This window comes from Delphinus delphis, chromosome 5, assembly GCF_949987515.2.
Source record: "Delphinus delphis chromosome 5, mDelDel1.2, whole genome shotgun sequence".
Classification (NCBI taxonomy): Eukaryota; Metazoa; Chordata; class Mammalia; order Artiodactyla; family Delphinidae; genus Delphinus; species Delphinus delphis.
The window spans coordinates 16,854,734-16,872,543 of NC_082687.1; the positions used below are offsets into that span (position 1 = coordinate 16,854,734).

The 17,810-nt window shown below is 33.5% G+C and overlaps 1 protein-coding gene across 7 annotated transcripts in view; it reads left to right on the forward strand.

The window, feature by feature from the left end:
* RAP1GDS1 (Rap1 GTPase-GDP dissociation stimulator 1) overlaps positions 1 to 17,810 on the forward strand; it is a 255,273-nt gene that overhangs the window by 190,491 nt on the left and 46,972 nt on the right. For 6 of the 7 annotated variants that reach the window (XM_060012003.1, XM_060012000.1, XM_060012001.1 and 3 more), the window contains one exon: positions 9,944 to 10,090. The exons of the other annotated variant lie outside the window; for it this stretch is intronic. In XM_060012003.1, coding sequence (XP_059867986.1) covers positions 9,944 to 10,090 — 147 coding nt within the window. The remainder of the gene's footprint in view (positions 1 to 9,943; positions 10,091 to 17,810) is intronic. 7 annotated transcript variants of the gene reach the window in all.

Here is a 17,810-nt window from a genome sequence, read left to right on the forward strand (position 1 = left end):
GGATAAGAAGTCTGCTGTATTCTTATTTTTGCTATTCCACATATAAATATTTCTATTTTTTCCCTCTTGCTGCCTTCAAAGATTCTCTTTTTCTTTGATTTTTCAGCAGCTTGACTGTTTGGTGTGTATTTTTGTTTTCTTTTCTTTGCTGGGGAGAGGGAGGGTCCCTAAAGTTCACAGATTTGTGGCATGATGTCTTTCATTATTTTTGGAAATTTTTCAGCTGTTAACTGTTTAAATGTTTCTTCTACCACGTTCTCAATCTTTTCTCCTTCTGAGATTCCAGTTATACTTAAGTTAGACCCTTTGCTATTTTCTTTCAGCTTGTATGTGCTTTGGGATTTCCCCCACTCTTTTTTGTCTCTTTGTGTTTTAATTTTTATTTCTGTTGATCTACAAGTTCACTGAGTCTTTCCTTCATTTTGTTTTGTCTACTGCTCAACCTTTTGAAATAATTCTTTATCTTTGATAATGTTTTTCATTATAACATCTGCATTTAACTCTTATAATTTCTGTTTCTCTACAAAATTCCACATGTGTTCATGGATATTCACTTTTTCTACTAAATTCTTTAATATATGAATCATAATTATTTTAAAGTCCCTTTTTGATAGTTCTAACATCTTGGTCACCTATGAAGTCTCATTCTGATAATCAATTTATCTCTTGACAGTGAATTATTTTTTCCTTCCTTTTTAAAATGTGTCTCTTAATTTTGTATTGAATGATGGACATTGTGTGTAGAAAAACACTAGAGACTGAAATTAACAATATTTAATCTCTGGAAGTAGCACATTTCCTTTTATTTCAGGCAGTTAGTATGGGGTGGAGGACCAGCCAATCTAGTCAGAAGTTGAGCTGGGTTCATGTTTTGCTGTTGCTAACTTTACTTCAGTGCGGTAGTCTTCAGAACTTTAGTAGTTGGCTCTTCCTACCTTGTGCTTAGAGTAGGCGTACTAGAGGACTTTTTTTAGTGTTCCTGCTCTCTCTTCAGACTTTAGCCATTCATGCCTGCCTGTTCCACAGAGAGATTCTCTCCGTACTCTTGTTCTTCTCCCAACAGTAGACTATTATTGATAAGCACCATGTTGAACATCCATCACTGTTACTATTTATCTATGAAGCAAAACCCATTTCTAAACATTTTGGTTCTAAGTAGAAAGAAATTCAAAGTAGATTAAGTAGTGAGGAAAGAAGCTGTAATTTTCCATTGGTTGTACCCATATCACAGTTGCTACATGTGATTAAGTAATTAAATAGGTAAGTAAATAATTCAAGCCCTATATTAATTGATTAAATAATATAATGTCCTGTATTATTGATTAAATAAAGTCTTGTATTAATTATACTTGAGAAATATTATTGTTAGTAATCTGAAAACTGTAGTTTCTGTGAGATTTATAAAACCTGAATATATAGTATAGGCTTACTTAATGTCAAATATTCTTTTTTTAATATGAAGCTTGAACATTTCACATTGTTTATGTAGAGAAGTGTATTAGTTTCCTGGGGATGCTGTAATGAAGTTCCACTAACTGGTGGCTTAAAACAACACAAATTTATTATTTTATAGTTGTGGAGGCTGTAACTTCAAAATCAAGGTGTCAAGCAGGACCATGCTCCCTTTAAACCTGTAGGCAAGGAGGGCTTTTTTTTTGCTTCTTCCTAGCTTCTGGGGCATCTGGAGTTCCTTGGCTTGTGGCAGCAAACTCCAGTCTCTGCTGTTATCTTCACATGGCTGTCTTCTCCATTTGTGTTTTCATGTCTTCACATGGCATTCTCCTCTCTGCGTCTCTCTCTTCTTCTTATAAGAATACCAGTCATATTGGATTGGAGACCCACCCTACTACAGTATGACCTCATCTTAACTAAACTCTCTTCAATGAACCTGTTTCCAAATAAAGTCTGAGGTACTGGGAGTTAGGACTTGAACATATATTTTTGGGAGATACAGTTCAACCCATAATAAGCAGGAATGATGTCAGTGTCTCAAAAGCAGACTCCTTTATCAGTAGTGTTATCTCAGTTAAAGATATTAAACTACTGAACCTAAATGGCAGGCTAAGCATATGCTCATGAGTAAATCTGTGTGTCATAAATTTGTGTTTGAAGTTTATAAGAAGAAATTTGATATTTGATTCCTTTTCAGTTCAGGTAAATTTAAAGATAGTGACTAACATTTTTTAAATCACATTTTAATGAAAATATTTATAAACTTTATCCTATTTACTCCTTATTTGGATCATTATTCATACAGAATTCTGGAAAACTTTAGAAATTCAATCATTTTCTTAACTGAGTAATGTGATAGTTTGGGGATTTTCAGTAATATTTTTCATTTAGTTATCTAAGACATCTGAGTTTTGTAACACATGTGGCTGGCATTCACTGAAAATGAAAGGGCTCTTAATGGGCTCTTTGAAGTTTAAAATCTAGGATTCTAATCTCAGTTATAGTTTAGTATTGACTAAAAAGTCTCAGAATAGTATTTGTGTACCTGCATTTAATATGAGTCTAATTTATGTTGCCTGTTGTATTAAGATCCTTGTTTAGTATATATTACACATTTTCAAATTCTGTTATAACAAAGTATTTGTTCTTGGAGGTTTAAAAGTGGCATAGTAGTAGAGTCTGAAGGAAAGACGTGAAGAATGTAATTAAAATAAATGTTATCTTATTAAAATAAATGTTATTAAAATAAGTGGCATCTTTATAATGTTACCACTTTTTCCAAACCAATACTAGTAAGGTCTTAAGTTATAATTGTTTTGACTTTAAGCACCTATTCTGAATCACTTTTTTGTTCACTAAGAAAAAGCACATCAAAAATTATTATTGTTCTTTCTAGACAGTATAATTTTTCAGAGCTCAGCTTTCTAGCTTAGCTTGTAAAAAGAACTTCTGATTTATTTGCCATGGTCTTTATAGTGTCTAGTAATATTTACTTGGGAAAAATTTAAATAAGTACATGAATTATAATGATTAATTATTGGAAAGCGAAAATAGCAAAATTTAACACATTAAAAAACCTTACACACGCATATGTTAAACATTTCCTGTGTGCACACATGGACACAGCAGAAATAGAAGTAGAAACTGAAATGAATAAGAGAATGTCAAAGCTAAAAAGAAGTCTGACCATCTTCTACTCTTGCTTTCCCCCCTTTTCCAGATTAGGAAACTGACATCAACAGAGGTTACGAGGCTTTCTTATGCTCAATCTTAACAAAACCCCCAATTTAAAGACCTTATAGTTATTTTATAAGTCATTACCTCAGTGATAATCACTCAGTGAGTGATTACCTCAGTTTTTTTAAATATTAAAAACTTCTACTTTGCCTTATTGAAATTCTTAATTGTAACATTCCAAATTTTAGGTAACAAAAAAATTCTAATTTCTACTCCAACAACCAGGACTAGTCCAAGGACTTCATCATTAAATGTTCTTTCCCTTCAGGTCCTCAGTTTATGACATGTCTACAACTTTATATACTTAAAAAGGGAAGTCTTACTTCCTGTTGAAAATAAATCTTCTTTACCCTTAAATAGCTATAACTGAACTTTAATTACAGTATGAGATACTGAAAGTGATTGGGAAAAGTTGCATATCATCCTAGGTCTAATAAGTGGAGAGGGTGAAAAAGTGGGAAAGATTGTATCTGATGTCTTCTCTTTTCTGTCTGAAAGTAGGATGCATGGTTTCTGTTAAGAATGTAGAAGTTGGGAAAGGGAGGGACTTGTCAAAGTTGTGACTATTTGGATGGCTCATCATGGGTAATGTGACAGGGATGTGTGAAAAGATGTGCAGCATAGTTTAAGGGTTTGTCCTTGTTTATAAGGCATATAAGTGTTACAGCGTTAAAGAAAAGATTGTGTAATTTGTTCATTCTTTGCTGTGATTCTATTGTTAGTTAAAGCACATTTTCTCAGAGATATGGAAATTTCTCACTCTCAACGTGGATCTCAATGAATGGATGTGTGACTCTCCGTGAGTTTTGATACGGATATGAAAATTGTGTTACTGTACTCTGCCTCTTTAATCTGTTAACCAATTATATGTGAAATAGATTTTGCCTATCATCTTCTCTCCGTTTAGCCTGCATTTTAGACAGCTATTGTTTAATGTAGATTGGTCTTGATATTTGTTAAGTTCATGGATACCCTAAAAAGATTTTGGGGGTAAAGATACCCAAGAACCTGTCAGAAATGAATCTTTAAAAAAGATTCACAATTGACACCAATATAGTGCTACTGTCTTGCTGAACTACATGGTAAAAGTATTGCAATATACCTTTTTTAGTGTTTAATGAGGGAACGTTGAATTGGAATTCAGATTTCCCAAGTCTTAGTTCAGAAGGCTGATATTTAATCATCACAATTTCTTTAAGCAAAGTCTGAGTTGAAATATAAGAAAAATGAAATATGGTTTATAATTTATCTTCTTAATTCACTTATAATAGTATTATCTCTAAAGTACACGTACAAGAAAAGTCATTTTTATCTCTGTGTTCAGAGCCTTAGCTTTTATTTTGGCCATCAGTAACCCTAAAGAGCCTTTGTTAGCTTTATGCTCCGTATCATCTTTAATTATGCCAAATCTCTAGCACTTACTATAATGTGTGTGTGCAGCCGGTGCACAGGCAGCATTGTTAATTAACACAGAGCATTTGTACAGGATGCTTTTATAGAAAATAGTGAATGAGGCAGTGCACAAATCCATGACAGTGTAACATGTTAAAAGTGAACTCTTTAATTGCTAAAACTTCTTTGAAAACACAAAAGATAATTTATTCAGTAGTATCTCCACAACACATACTTTTCTCGTGTTTTTCAATATTAATTTTTGACAGAATTTAGATGAAAGCTTATTAGTATGATCAGCTCCTGTAGTTTATTTCTCTCGTGTAGTCATAATTTTCTGAGGTGGTGCATCATAACCATCACCACAGCAACCACTCCTGATGTCACAGAGGATTATTACTTCTGGGGGGAAATAAGTAGTTTGAGCAGATGGATGCATAAGGAATGAAGATCTTGTTATTATACAAATAAGTAGAGGGTGGGAGGAAAACATATCAAATATGTATGTAGGCATAATTCTTTAAAAATAGAATTATGATACTGAGAATTTCTGAGAAGAAATATGAAAAAAGGTGATGTTTAAACCACAAAAGTGGAAGGTAGCATGGAAAAAATAGACTTTTAGATTATAAAAATAAATTATTTTTAAAAATTAATTTTAGATAAAATTTGCTATTGTAAATTATGGGCCACTTTGACATCCAGCACCGTGCTGCTTCCCCAGTCTTCCTCCTTAGTCTTTTCAAAGATTTAAGCCTTCTAAATTCTCCTTTCAGAAAGCTGGTGATTATTGAAATGATAAAAAAAAACAACAACAGTGTATTTGCTGATATTATTGTAAGGCTTTTCTATAAGCAAGAGTATAAAAAAGTTCTAGAATTGTGCTTATCCAGTCATATTATTACACAGGCTTGATAGTCAGCTTCTAGTAGCTACTTGGCTCTCTTTCCATTTTTTTCTTTCAAATTCTAGCATGTATGCATCCATTTATCTCTCTCTTTTTCTCCCTCCCTCAACGTGAACTGTTTGTTTCCCCATGTACATGCTACATACTCTTGAACTAAATTAACTGTCTTGTTGAATGTACAGAAAAGGAAACTGTCAGCAAAGACCTGCTCCTGTATATTCTGCAATAGGTTCAACCTCACCCATCAGATTTAAAAATCAAATAGAGGGCTTCCCTAGAGGCGCAGTGGTTGAGAGTCCGCCTGCCGATGCAGGGGACGCATGTTCGTGCCCCGGTCTGGGAGGGTCCCGCGTGCCGCAGAGCGGCTGGGCCCGTGAGCCGTGGCCGCTGGGCCTGCGCGTCCGGAGCCTGTGCTCCGCGGCGGTAGAGGCCGCGGCAGTGAGAGGCCCGTGTACCGCCAAAAAAAAAAAAAAAAATCAAATAGAATGCCAGTGGTAGTGAAGGAGTGAAGCAGCAGGAACTCACACACTGCTGGAGGGAATGTACACTGGCTTTGGAAGCCTGTTGGTCATTATCTAAAAAAGTGGAAGATGTGCAGATTCTATGAACCAACAATACCACCTGGGTATTATAAATAATAGCCCAAACCTAAAAACAACCCAGGTAATAATCAGCAAAAGAATAGACAAATAATTACTATGTGTTCATACAATGAATATTGTACAGCAAAGAAGCATATAGCAGAGTGGATGAATTTCATAAACATACTGTTGAGTGTAAGAAGGCACAAAAAGAATGAATATAACATGAGTTCATTCAAATAAAGTTCAAAAAAAGCAAAGCCAAACCATATTGTGGTGGTTTAAACATTAAAAAAGAAGTAAATGATTTTCATTCTCACCTCTCCCTCTCCCTCCCTCTCTCTCATCCCCAAGGTGAATCATACTTTACCAAAATCTACCCTAAGGCCCCATCCATTCCATAAATATTGAGTGCCTGCTGTGTACTAAGCATTTGGGGAAAGATACAAGCAAATCTGAACGTAGGATATACTATAACCCATCAGGTAGTTGTATTCAGAGGTTGTTTTTAGGTCCTTTCCTCAGCCTTAGCATATAACTTGTACTTGGTAATGGAATACCAACTTGTTCTCATTTTTTTCTCATTTGTGAGGCATACTAAACATGACATACAAATTTTATTGCTTCCTGCTTTTGGCTACTGAATATCTTTTTGACTACTGAAGAGTAATACCACCTGTTAGATTTAAAGTGCAGTATCTCATTAGATTTAAAGCCCTGCTCTTACCTAGTGTGAAGAAAGATCATATTTGTGCTGGTAACTACTTTGTGTGACAGATCATCATTAAAGAATGTAGCAGGGCTTAAAGAATTGGTGGGCTGCACTTTCCCCAGTGGTTGGATACCTCATAATTATGGAAAATAAAAACGTAAATTATATTTCTAGAAGTGACAGCCCAGGATGCTTCACAAATTAGAAGTCACTTATTATCAGAAGAATTAAAAGTGAGCCTACATTTGGGGATATGAACGTTTAGGATAAGGAACCTTTTGGAAATTATTTTTAAGTGAACAATAATACTCATTTTAATATAACATAAAGCTATAGGGTTACCTTTACTGCGGAAACACAGTTTATATGGACTTGTGTAATGACAGATGTTCTAATATGTATTTTAAATAATTTGTAAGATGCCTTTAAAAACTTACTCACTGGTTTTGGTAGAATAAAGGAACACAGCATTATAGCACTCTACTCAATGCTCTGTGGTGACCTAAATGAGTAGGGAACTCTACTCAGTGCTCTGTGGTGACCTAAATGAGAAGGAAATCCAAAAAAGAGGGGATACATGTATACATATAGCTGATTCACTTTGCTGTACAGTATAAATGAACACAACACTGCAAAGCAACTATACTCCAGTAAAAAAAAAAAAAGCATTATTATTTCTTTGCATCTTCAGATTCTTTAAAATATTTTAATAAAATTCTCCTTGAGTCAGATATCTTCTATTATATGTGCTTTGCTTTTCTTCTCAAATTTGGTAATAATGTATCAATAATTTCTAATGTAGAAATTGAGCTTATGCTCTTCAGCCAACCCTTGATAACACATAGCTATCTTGTAGTCCAAACAGGGCAGGGAGGGAGGAAGGGAATGAAGAAGGAAGCAAAGGAAGGGAAGCGAAATACTGTGGTTCTGAAACACAAGTAGGTAATTTGCCTTTTAATTGTAGCTTCGTTCTTATTTATTGCATTATTAAGTTTGATGACCAAATCTGTTGAATAAATTTGTATGAAAATTTATTGAATTATTTAATGTTTTGAATATTGAATACCTGAGTGTTGATAGGAAGCCAGCTTAGCTTTCTAAGCATACACGATTTATATTTTGAAAGCCCATATTTACTCAACAGTTAGAATCAAAAACTATTTGAGCTTTGCAGTTTAGGGATGGGATATATATTGTATGTGCATAGTATTGAAGGTCTGAACCTTTAGATTTGTCATCCTAATATTTAGTTTTTTCTGACATGATCCTCCTACAAATTGCCCAACAATTTAGATAATTTACATTTATGTTATTGGAAAAGAAAACTTTAGAAATTAGATTTCTAAATGAGATAGGACCAATGTCCTTGGCTGGCTCATGTGACTAGCTACCTTGGCACTTAAGAATTTTCTGTGATCTTATTAGCTAATTAGCATAGGGTCCTTTTCTGCATCTGTATAATCATAGAATAAAGCCAAGTGGACGTGACACAAAACTTAAGTGAACAAAACCGTTTTGTTTCATTTTAGTATGGATTTCCTTAAAATTTTGCAAAATTATGAAGCTAGTATTTATGAGACTCTGCTATATAGGTTGTGTGTGTGTATTTCTACCACAGGAAATGATATGTATTGCCTCATTTTCTAATATGGTTCAGCAACAGTTATAAAGATATGACCTTAGTTTCAGTTCTTTTATTAGGAAAATGAAAATCTTTCATTTACTCACTAATTTCATAGCTCTAAGTCCTTTGTGAGCCATTTCTTTTACTGATCCTTCTGTTGTGCTTCTATAGCTGCAAGATCCAGTATAGCAGCCACTAGGCATTTTGACTCTTGAGCAATTGAAATGTGGCTAGTCTGAATTGACATGGAACTGTAAGTGTAAAATATAAAATACACTTGGATTTCAAAGGTTTATTACAAAGCAGAGATGTAAAATATTTCATTAATAATTTGTATATTGATTGTGTATTGCAGTGATCAGTATTTTAGATATATTGGATTGAGTAAAATATATTACTAAAACTAATTTTTCACTTTTTATGTTTTTAATGTGGCTACTAGTAAATTTAAATTATGTAGGTATCTCACATTTGTGGCTCTCATATTTTTATTGGATAGCGCTGTTCTAGAGTCTGTCTTTTTTTTTTTTTTGCGGCGCGCGGGCCTCTCACTGTTGTGGCCTCTCCCGTTGCGGAGCACAGGCTCCGGACGCGCAGGCTCAGCGGCCATGGCTCACGGGCCCAGCCGCTCCGCGGCATGTGGTATCTTCCCGGACCGGGGCACGAACCCGTGTCCCCTCATCGGCAGGCGGACTCTCAACCACTGCGCCACCAGGGAAGTCCGAGTCTGTCATATTTTATATAAGGAAGTCAGATTTAGAAAGACATAGTCTTTCTTTCATCTCTTTCCAATTCTATGTTCAAGGGTTAGAAAGTATTTTAAAGCAGTTTATATGTTCCAACAATTAAATGACATCTGTTCTATGTAGTGTAGGTGTACACATAAATAGAAGGTATGTCTGACCATTTGACCACTGGTTGTAATGTTGAAGTGTATTGGTGTGCTCTTGAATGGAGAGAATAAGGAAAAATGAAACACAAACTACTAAGAATTGAAAAAGGGAACATGCTTATGTGCTATTGAAAATGCCAGTAGAAGAGCCTAGTACTAATCTTTAGGAATTACATATTGTAATCTAAAATTATACTGTGTTGCAGATGGTTATCTTTGGTAATAACTGACTGAAACCACTGATGGAAAGATACATTTAGTAGTTTCCAAGCTGAGAAAAAAAATATTCCAATGGAATATTAGTTCCTATTTTTTCCTCTTACACAGAGTTGTCATCTGTGAAAGAGGAGGCAGAATATTTCACATGTGATAGTCATAAAATCTTAGGACCCACAGAAGTTCTTTAGGTTCCTATATGATACCAATGAGAATAATCATTTTTCTCCTAAAAAGTGATTGTCTCTTTTCCCCATCCCACCCCCATTTCCATGTTTATTTGTTTTGTTTTCCGAAAAGTCATATTTAATGCCCTACTTAGGTTTATTTTCTACTTACTAAATAAGGAATAACTGTTATGTTTTGTATTTGAAATTGTAAGGTACATTTCTTTTTTCTTTTCTTTTTAATTTGACTCTTTGTTTTACAGATGAGGGCAGAAGTGCAGTTGACCAAGCAGGTGGTGCACAGATTGTAATTGACCATTTAAGGTCACTGTGCAGTAAAACAGATCCCGCCAATGAGAAGCTCTTGACTGTCTTTTGTGGCATGCTGATGAACTATAGCAATGAGAATGGTAAACAAAATTGAAAACTTGCTTTATCTGTGGGGGAAAAATTAAAAATCATTACTGTAGTATAAACCAAAACTATTTAGAAAAATTATGAGCAAAGCATTGATAAGTAGCATATAAAATTAGTAATTAGTCAACATTAAATAATAATGTTTAAAAATACAAAATGGTCAAATTTACTAAATGGGACTAATTGTTGAAGGGTTGTCCATGTTAATCAATACCAAAAACAAGAAACAACATAATGGTATGGTTTAATAGTTTTTGCTATGAACATTTAAAAAATATACAATGTTAAAATACCTTCATGTTTATTACTTTATATTAATACCAGGAGCAGCTTTAAAACATAAACACTGTCTATATAAATAGAATTATTTTCTCTAGATACTGGGTTTACTTAAAACAATAAAAAAATCTTTTAATGAAATCTGGCCTTAGAAAAATAAAGTTCAGATATTTGATTTTAGAAATTTAATAAATATTTGTAAACAGAAGTTTCTTTTCACTGTAAAACATTCTTAGAACCCAGCAACAAATAACATGTCAATTTGCAGATAGCCTATATGGTTGTTAATTAAATGAGCATAAGAACAGTGAAACAAAGGCTTCGTTGTACTTTTAAATGTCACAAAAAATTCATCTGTCCTATGAATTACTGCATGGTAAAACACTCAAATTCTAGTAGGTTCCTAGAATTAATACAAATAAGGTCTTTCTGTGGCTTATTTCATCATGGCATTTTAAGTTGTAATCTCTGGCAGAGACCAATTTTACTTGTATATTGAAAACGTAATAGTATTCTTTCATGTGTCCTAGAAACACATGGCCCTTTAGGTATATTTTTTATTTCTTCATGAGTCCAAAGAAATATTCTCAGTAATTAAAAAAAAAAAAAAGGTAAACATCGATGACAAATGGCTACTGACATTTGACCTTGGTGTTAGTGATAGCAGCAAATGGTGGGGACTGAGCCCTGTCCCATTGAAAGGGGAGAGCTACTACTCTCCTCTAGCCAGTTGTTTCTGTGTGGCAGTTTGGCCACATACTGCCAAATCTTTTTATCTGGTGGGAAGAGGAAGCTAGAAATTTAACTTTTCATGTGACATCTGTTTTTTAAATGGTGGATTACATTTGCTTCTCTAGCACTGTACAAGCTAAACAGAATGTGTCCTCAGGTCACATCCTTTCCAAGAAACACCAGTTTTAAACTTATGAATTAAAGTTATCCATTATAATAATAAAAAATAGTTCTTATTCATCAAATGGCTTGCCTGTTAAACTTGAGCTAGAAACAAATGTAGTCTTTATAGGGTCAGTTACCTCTATTTTTCTTACCCTCTGGTGGAATCATTTTTGAAGAGAAAATGTCCTAAATATGAACAGGAGAATTCATCTGTCTGGGTAAAGTTCCTAAATAATTGAAATTTGACCATAATACACAGGTATCTGAATTGCATTAAGAAATCATTGGCCAGTTGTTCATGTCACTTGCTTTTTCTTCGGCTTCATTTAGGCTTGGACACCTGAGAAAGTGGAACAAAGCTAAGTGGGAGAATGGTTTAGAAAGACAAGTGAAAGAAACTAGTTGTGAAGTTATTATGGCAGCTTTGGATATAAAAGAATTAGGCTTGTTATGCATCTAAACTAGTTGTTTATCCTTTGAGGAAGTTCTTCAAAAATCTGTACAAAAGCTTATCAAATGGCAAAACGGTCTTCAAAAACATCACTAATTCTAATCCAAAGGAGATTGTGATTGATTCTCTACAATAGGGTGTCACACTGTGTAGAGAGGTGTACTGGGAAGGTAATGTTAACAATACGCAGAGTGCACGGTCTAAATGTGTGTATATTTTTGTAAGGGTAGGTTTTTTTTTTTCCCCTGGTGTGCAAGTATTCCCAAGAAATAGCTTAGATACTTTAGAAAGCTATATTAACTTTTCTCAGAACATTACTCGAGCAGTGGTGTTTTTGTTCCATTATTCTAAAAGCTGAAATTTGAATGCAGCTTTCAAAAGTTATTAGATAAAATAGAAGTAAACTTATCTTTAGTATTTTAAAGGAACAAATGCCAGACTTGTGACGATCTTCTTTCCTCTGCTTCCTTTTACTTTTGTCTGTCATGGGGATCATAGTTTGTGAAGTGGTTCTTTTTCTCCATAATGTTCTTTAACTTAAATTATATCCTTTTTTGTTTTGCATAATTATTAAGCATCTTTGTTGTTGTATCAATTATTTACTTACTCTTTTCTTTAAAATATGTGTTGAAAGACTTTCCAACTTAATGTTAGGTCTTCTTGGTTAACTTAAGATCATTTGGTATTGATCCTGTCCACCTATATGAGTCACTGAGCCAAAAAGCACTAGAGCTTTTTGAAACTCAGGAGGCGCTTTTTACTAGCGCTGATAAATGAAATTCCTTTTTTGTGTATTTACTATTGAATTCCAGTACACAAGCCTGTGCTAGTTTCTGAGTAGAATAGTTGAGTGATAAATACCTCCTTATTACTCTAACGGAAAAATTAACTCTACCCTTGGGCCCAATAACTTAAGCCTCATTTGTAGTTAGGGAGTTATTCTTTAGCTTCATAGATAAATTTTTTTTTAAACAGAGAGAGATAAGAAAGTACTGAAATGGGGCTTCCCTGGTGGCGCAGTGGTTGGGAGTCCGCCTGCCTATGCAGGGGACACGGGTTCGTGCCCCGGTCCGGGAAGATCCCACATGCCACGGAGCGGCTGGGTCCGTGAGCCATGGCCGCTGAGCCTGCGCGTCCGGAGCCTGTGCTCCGCAAGGGGAGAGGCCACAACAGTGAGAGGCCCGCGTATAGCAAAAAAAAAAAAAAAAAAAGTACTGAAATGGTAACAAAGATCCACCAACATAGTTTCTCCAATAAGAACATTTTCAAATTGTTTATTAGTCCTAAAGGTGGCTTGACACCAGGCTGAGACTTAGGATATCTTGACTCCTGTCCATATAGTGGACAACTCCGAGCATATCAAATCTTTGAATACATTAAATAGGAAATCAAGTTTCTTAAACACATGCAAGAAAGATATCTATAATGAAAACACTCAGTAAAGGCATTTTTATACCCTTTGATAAAACGGTATAAAACTCAAGGTTCACGAGTTTTAAAACTTTTGAACCAGCTCAAGACTTTAAGCTATGAGCTAGATATATTCTTTTGTTTCCCCACTGGTGAAGCAATTAAAACTTTCTATATTCAGACAAGTAAGTTTGGAATATCTGAATAGAAAAAGGTATAATTGCTTAGCTAGAAAAGTTGTGTCATTAATATTGCTAAATAAAATCATGTTTAACTAGAATAACAAACAAAACTTTGTTTAGTAAAAATCACTTCAAATTTTTCCTTTGGGGAAAAATCATACCTGTTTTTCACATGGTGAAAAAGCACTCTTCAGTTCTGTGGCCCTCCAAAATATTTTGAGTATTTGACAGTTGTGGTTAGAGACAAGCGTATTGACAGTTTGACGTTCTATTTGAGGAAATGTGAACTTCCTGTATTTTCTTTATGTAGTTACAGCAGGGTCCCCAACCCCGGTACCGGTCTGCGACGGCCTGTTAGGAACCGGGCCTCACAGCAGGAGGTGAGCAGTGGGCAAGCGAGCCCTTCTAAAGTGACTAACATAATATACATGGTCTATGATGAGCTTCTTCATGTGACCAGTATCATATATATGATATATGTATGTGTATGTGTATATATAGATATATGTATATACCTATGATTTTTACAAATAGAGCTGATTTTTCTGTGGTATCTTAATAACTCCTTATTATCGAAAGAGTAATTTCTCTTTTTTTGTGGTTCCTGAAATCTCTCTGCGATACTCTCATGATAATTCTCACATTTATTTGCCGCACGGACTTATGATAACTGAACTACGGTTGAAGGGAGGCCATCTGTGTGATTTAAGAAATGCAGCTCATGGAGTATCAGAGCATTTTAACAATTGAATTTAAGTATTAAGCCCAGTACTTAAATTCAGTTGTTTAAAATAGGCCTGTAAAGTATCTTCTCTCCTCTAATTTAAAGATCACTTAACATATAATTAGTTTTAGCTCCTTTCATTTCAACCAGCAGTTTCCCAATTCTAATAATACTCTTCCTAGTGAACTCAGCCAATAACTTGGCTTACTTGATTTTTCTTCATATTTAAAATAGGAAGAATAGAAATTAATAAGGAATAATCCTGATTAAAAACTAAAAACGCACTTTGGACTGAGCTACTTGTTTATGTTTTGGTATTACTTTATTATAGGTAAGAAAGAATGCTTCCTAGATGTTAGATGTTTAGAAAATGATTTACTTTGCATGAGTGAGGAACTAGTTCCAAAGTTTACTTACTGTGGGTATAAGCTAGTTAATAATTCCATAAATTTCCTAAACACTGAAGACTTTTTGCCTAACTTTAAGGGGGAAAGACAAAACAAAGTGTGTTTTTGCAATTTATTGTTTTTTTTCTTAATTATAATTTTCCTATATACTATTTTCATGTATTTTCTGTTCATAAAGGCATGGGAGATGTACTTTTAAGTTATATCTTTTGAAGCCCAGTTTGTCAAATTAAAGTATTCTAGTATGTTAAGGTGTGTTAAAGACTTATTGTACCCCTGAAAAGTTTTTAGGTTTTAAAAAATAATAATATTAGAATTCTTTATTTACTAACTGCTGTTCTCTCTAAAAAATTTCTGAATTTTTACCGTTTGTCCAACAGAGCTTTCTTATCAGTCTGAAGTAGGTTGCATTCATAAAGTTCTGCTACAAATGTCATTTTAAACAAATTGTTTTATTGATGTACAGAGCAGTTAGTTTTTCTTGTGCCTCCTGCTAATTCTGCCTATTAAATTTGACCAATTAGGCTAGGTTATTAGCTCTTCACCATAATCCTCCTAAACAATTACTATAATAATGCTGTTATTTAACGGACAGGCTAAGAACTTGGTTTTTAGTAGAGGTGTACCAAATGCATATTTTGGTTTAATTCCACATAGACAAGTATTAGCGTTAATATTCAGCTTTGGCCATTATAGAATGAACTTCTGAATGCAAGAATTGGAAATTTTATCACAAAAAAAATGAAATGATTGTTATAGTTTTTTTTTTGTTAATGATTTAAAGTTTGGCATTAAATTATAGAAATTATACTCTTTGCAGCATTTTAGCTTCTGGATTGTTTTTATAATCATGACAGTGCATTTAGCATTGTGATACTAAATAATCAATTTTAACTGGGGACAGTGGAGTAACAAAATATGTTTGGGGTTCTTTATTCTCTAACATGTTTTTCTTCATTTGCTTTATGTCTTGATTGAAGATGACTAATCATGGATGTTATTGAATATTACTTTCAAGAATTTTCTCATAGTGAAAATTTAAAGAGGCAGAGTGGGCTTTCTGATTTTAACTCATCCTCATAAGATGTAAAGACTTCTCAAATTGGACTTTTTCCTGAAAGATTCATGGCCTGAATGGAGTTAAGTAACTAAAAATCAAAAACAACTCCTAACACTTATTTTTTGTTGTAAATTATAAAGAGAGTAGGTAATATAATCTCTATTATTCTGCCTTGATTTAATTTTTACATTTGTATAGCTTTCACCCTCATTAGTTATTGCCACACTTTAATATTGCAGTATAAATACACATTTACATTTCATCTAATAGAATTTCAACACGTGAAACACATTGGGAGATTTTTCTCTGTACATGAAATGCTTACCTATATTTAAAAATGAATATTTAGATAGTAAAGATATAACTGAAAGACCAGGCCTTGTTTTTATTTTTGATGTTACACTGGTTGAAATATGATGGTATCAAGCACATGATCATTGACTATGCACAAATTTGTCGGTGCTAGAAATGACATTGAAGTAAGCATTCAGGTGTTTGACCTTCAAGAGCTGAGGCAAAAGCCAGAGATGAGTAATGGATTTTGACCATATATCAGTGCATCTTTAATTCAGACCATTTAAAATATTCATTCAGTGAGAAGCTCAGGGCAAAAAAATATCATATGTAAACTAACTTGTGTAAAAATTAGTAACCCTGATTTCTGACTACAAATAAGTCCAGTTAACAGCAAACTGCCTATATTTTATTTACTGAAAAAAAATTGTAATTAAATATTTGAAAAATGTTTCTTGGAAAGAAATTAGAAATCTGGGTTATATAGATACTTCTTGTTAACACAGTTTGTGTGTTGCAAATAACTTCTATGAATTTTTAAAGTGTAAAAAATTTAATCATAGTAATGCTCCAGGGTAACTGGTATTATTTGGGTTTTTGTTAAAACCAGTAAATCCTTTTGTAAAACAGAATTTTCATGTTTTTTAAACGCATATGATTATAAGATATACATGTTGTCTGTAAATTAACCTGACAATTAGCTCAATTTGCTATACAAAAATTTAGGCTTAAATTTATACTTACTATAGATGTGGCCTTTCAGCAATGCCCTATGAGAGCGCAGACTGGATTTATTTCTCCCAATAAGAGCTACGTGAGCAACAGCTGGCAGTAGTCCTCTTCTAAAAAAACAAAAAACAATTTTAACTTTTAAAAGACCAGTTTGTTTCTGAGATGAAAGCACAGCGTTTTCTTAAATCAGAGTAGATGTATATGTAGAAATCTTTGTAGCAGTATTCATTATAACAAGAGTTGATCTGTAGTAAATAATTTAACCTGAAGTGAGTCTAGGGAAAAAGTTATCTGCTGGACTAAGACATAATCATTCTAGATGTTACTGGATTGAGAACAGCAAATGGGTGGGCCTCTTAAGAATAATAAAACATTTTTCCTTTCTCTTGTGATTTGCTTTGAGGTTTTTCATTGTTGCTGTGTTTTACATCATACTCACTCATGTACTTTTGTCAGTTATCTCTAGAACTTTTACGAAAGGGAAATTTTGCTCTGTAGAGACTTTTATTTTCAGAACCCAGAAAAAAGCTTTTTCATTTTTTATTGTTAACTTTTAGAAAGCAAGAAATATATAAATGTATTGTTTTTAGACTCATATTCTCAATACTAATGAATCGTGATTCTCTTTTTTTTTTTTCTTTGAAATGGCTGTTTGTCTTGGAAATGTATAACCTGGGGCTTAAATTATAGAGGTAATCTGGGTGCAAAACATATAATGCAGGTTTTGTGTAAAGAGGCCTTTGAAAATCATTGATTTGAAGTTAACTTTAAACAGTCTAAATATTTTTGGTTTCATATCTCAGCACTAGGTTTAGAATAAAAATTCTTCACTCTCCTGATCAATCAACAAAAGTAAGTCATCAGTAACTGAAAAGGAAGTCTTTACTTGTACCTGCACATGTGTATGTATAAAGTTTTTAACCACAAACCATCCTCTTGGTTGCTGTATTTAAGTCAGTTTACTTTTCAACATTATAATAGATAGAGCTGCAACTTGCTTCAACTTGCAAGTTCTACTTCACTGTTACCTCATTTCTAATTTTTACTTTTTATATATATTTTTGGAAATGTAGATGTGCCATTAGTAAAGGGCAGTTTTCTTCCATCTTTATTATGCCCAAATGATTTTTATCCAAATTGTATTAGAACTTCTCATCAGGATTTACATTTGCTTGTTTTTACTGTTTCAACTGTATATAATTAATTTGACTGTAGATTAGGTTTTTATGCAATCCTGTAAATAGGATATGTTGTACTCTTTATACTATAAATAATAT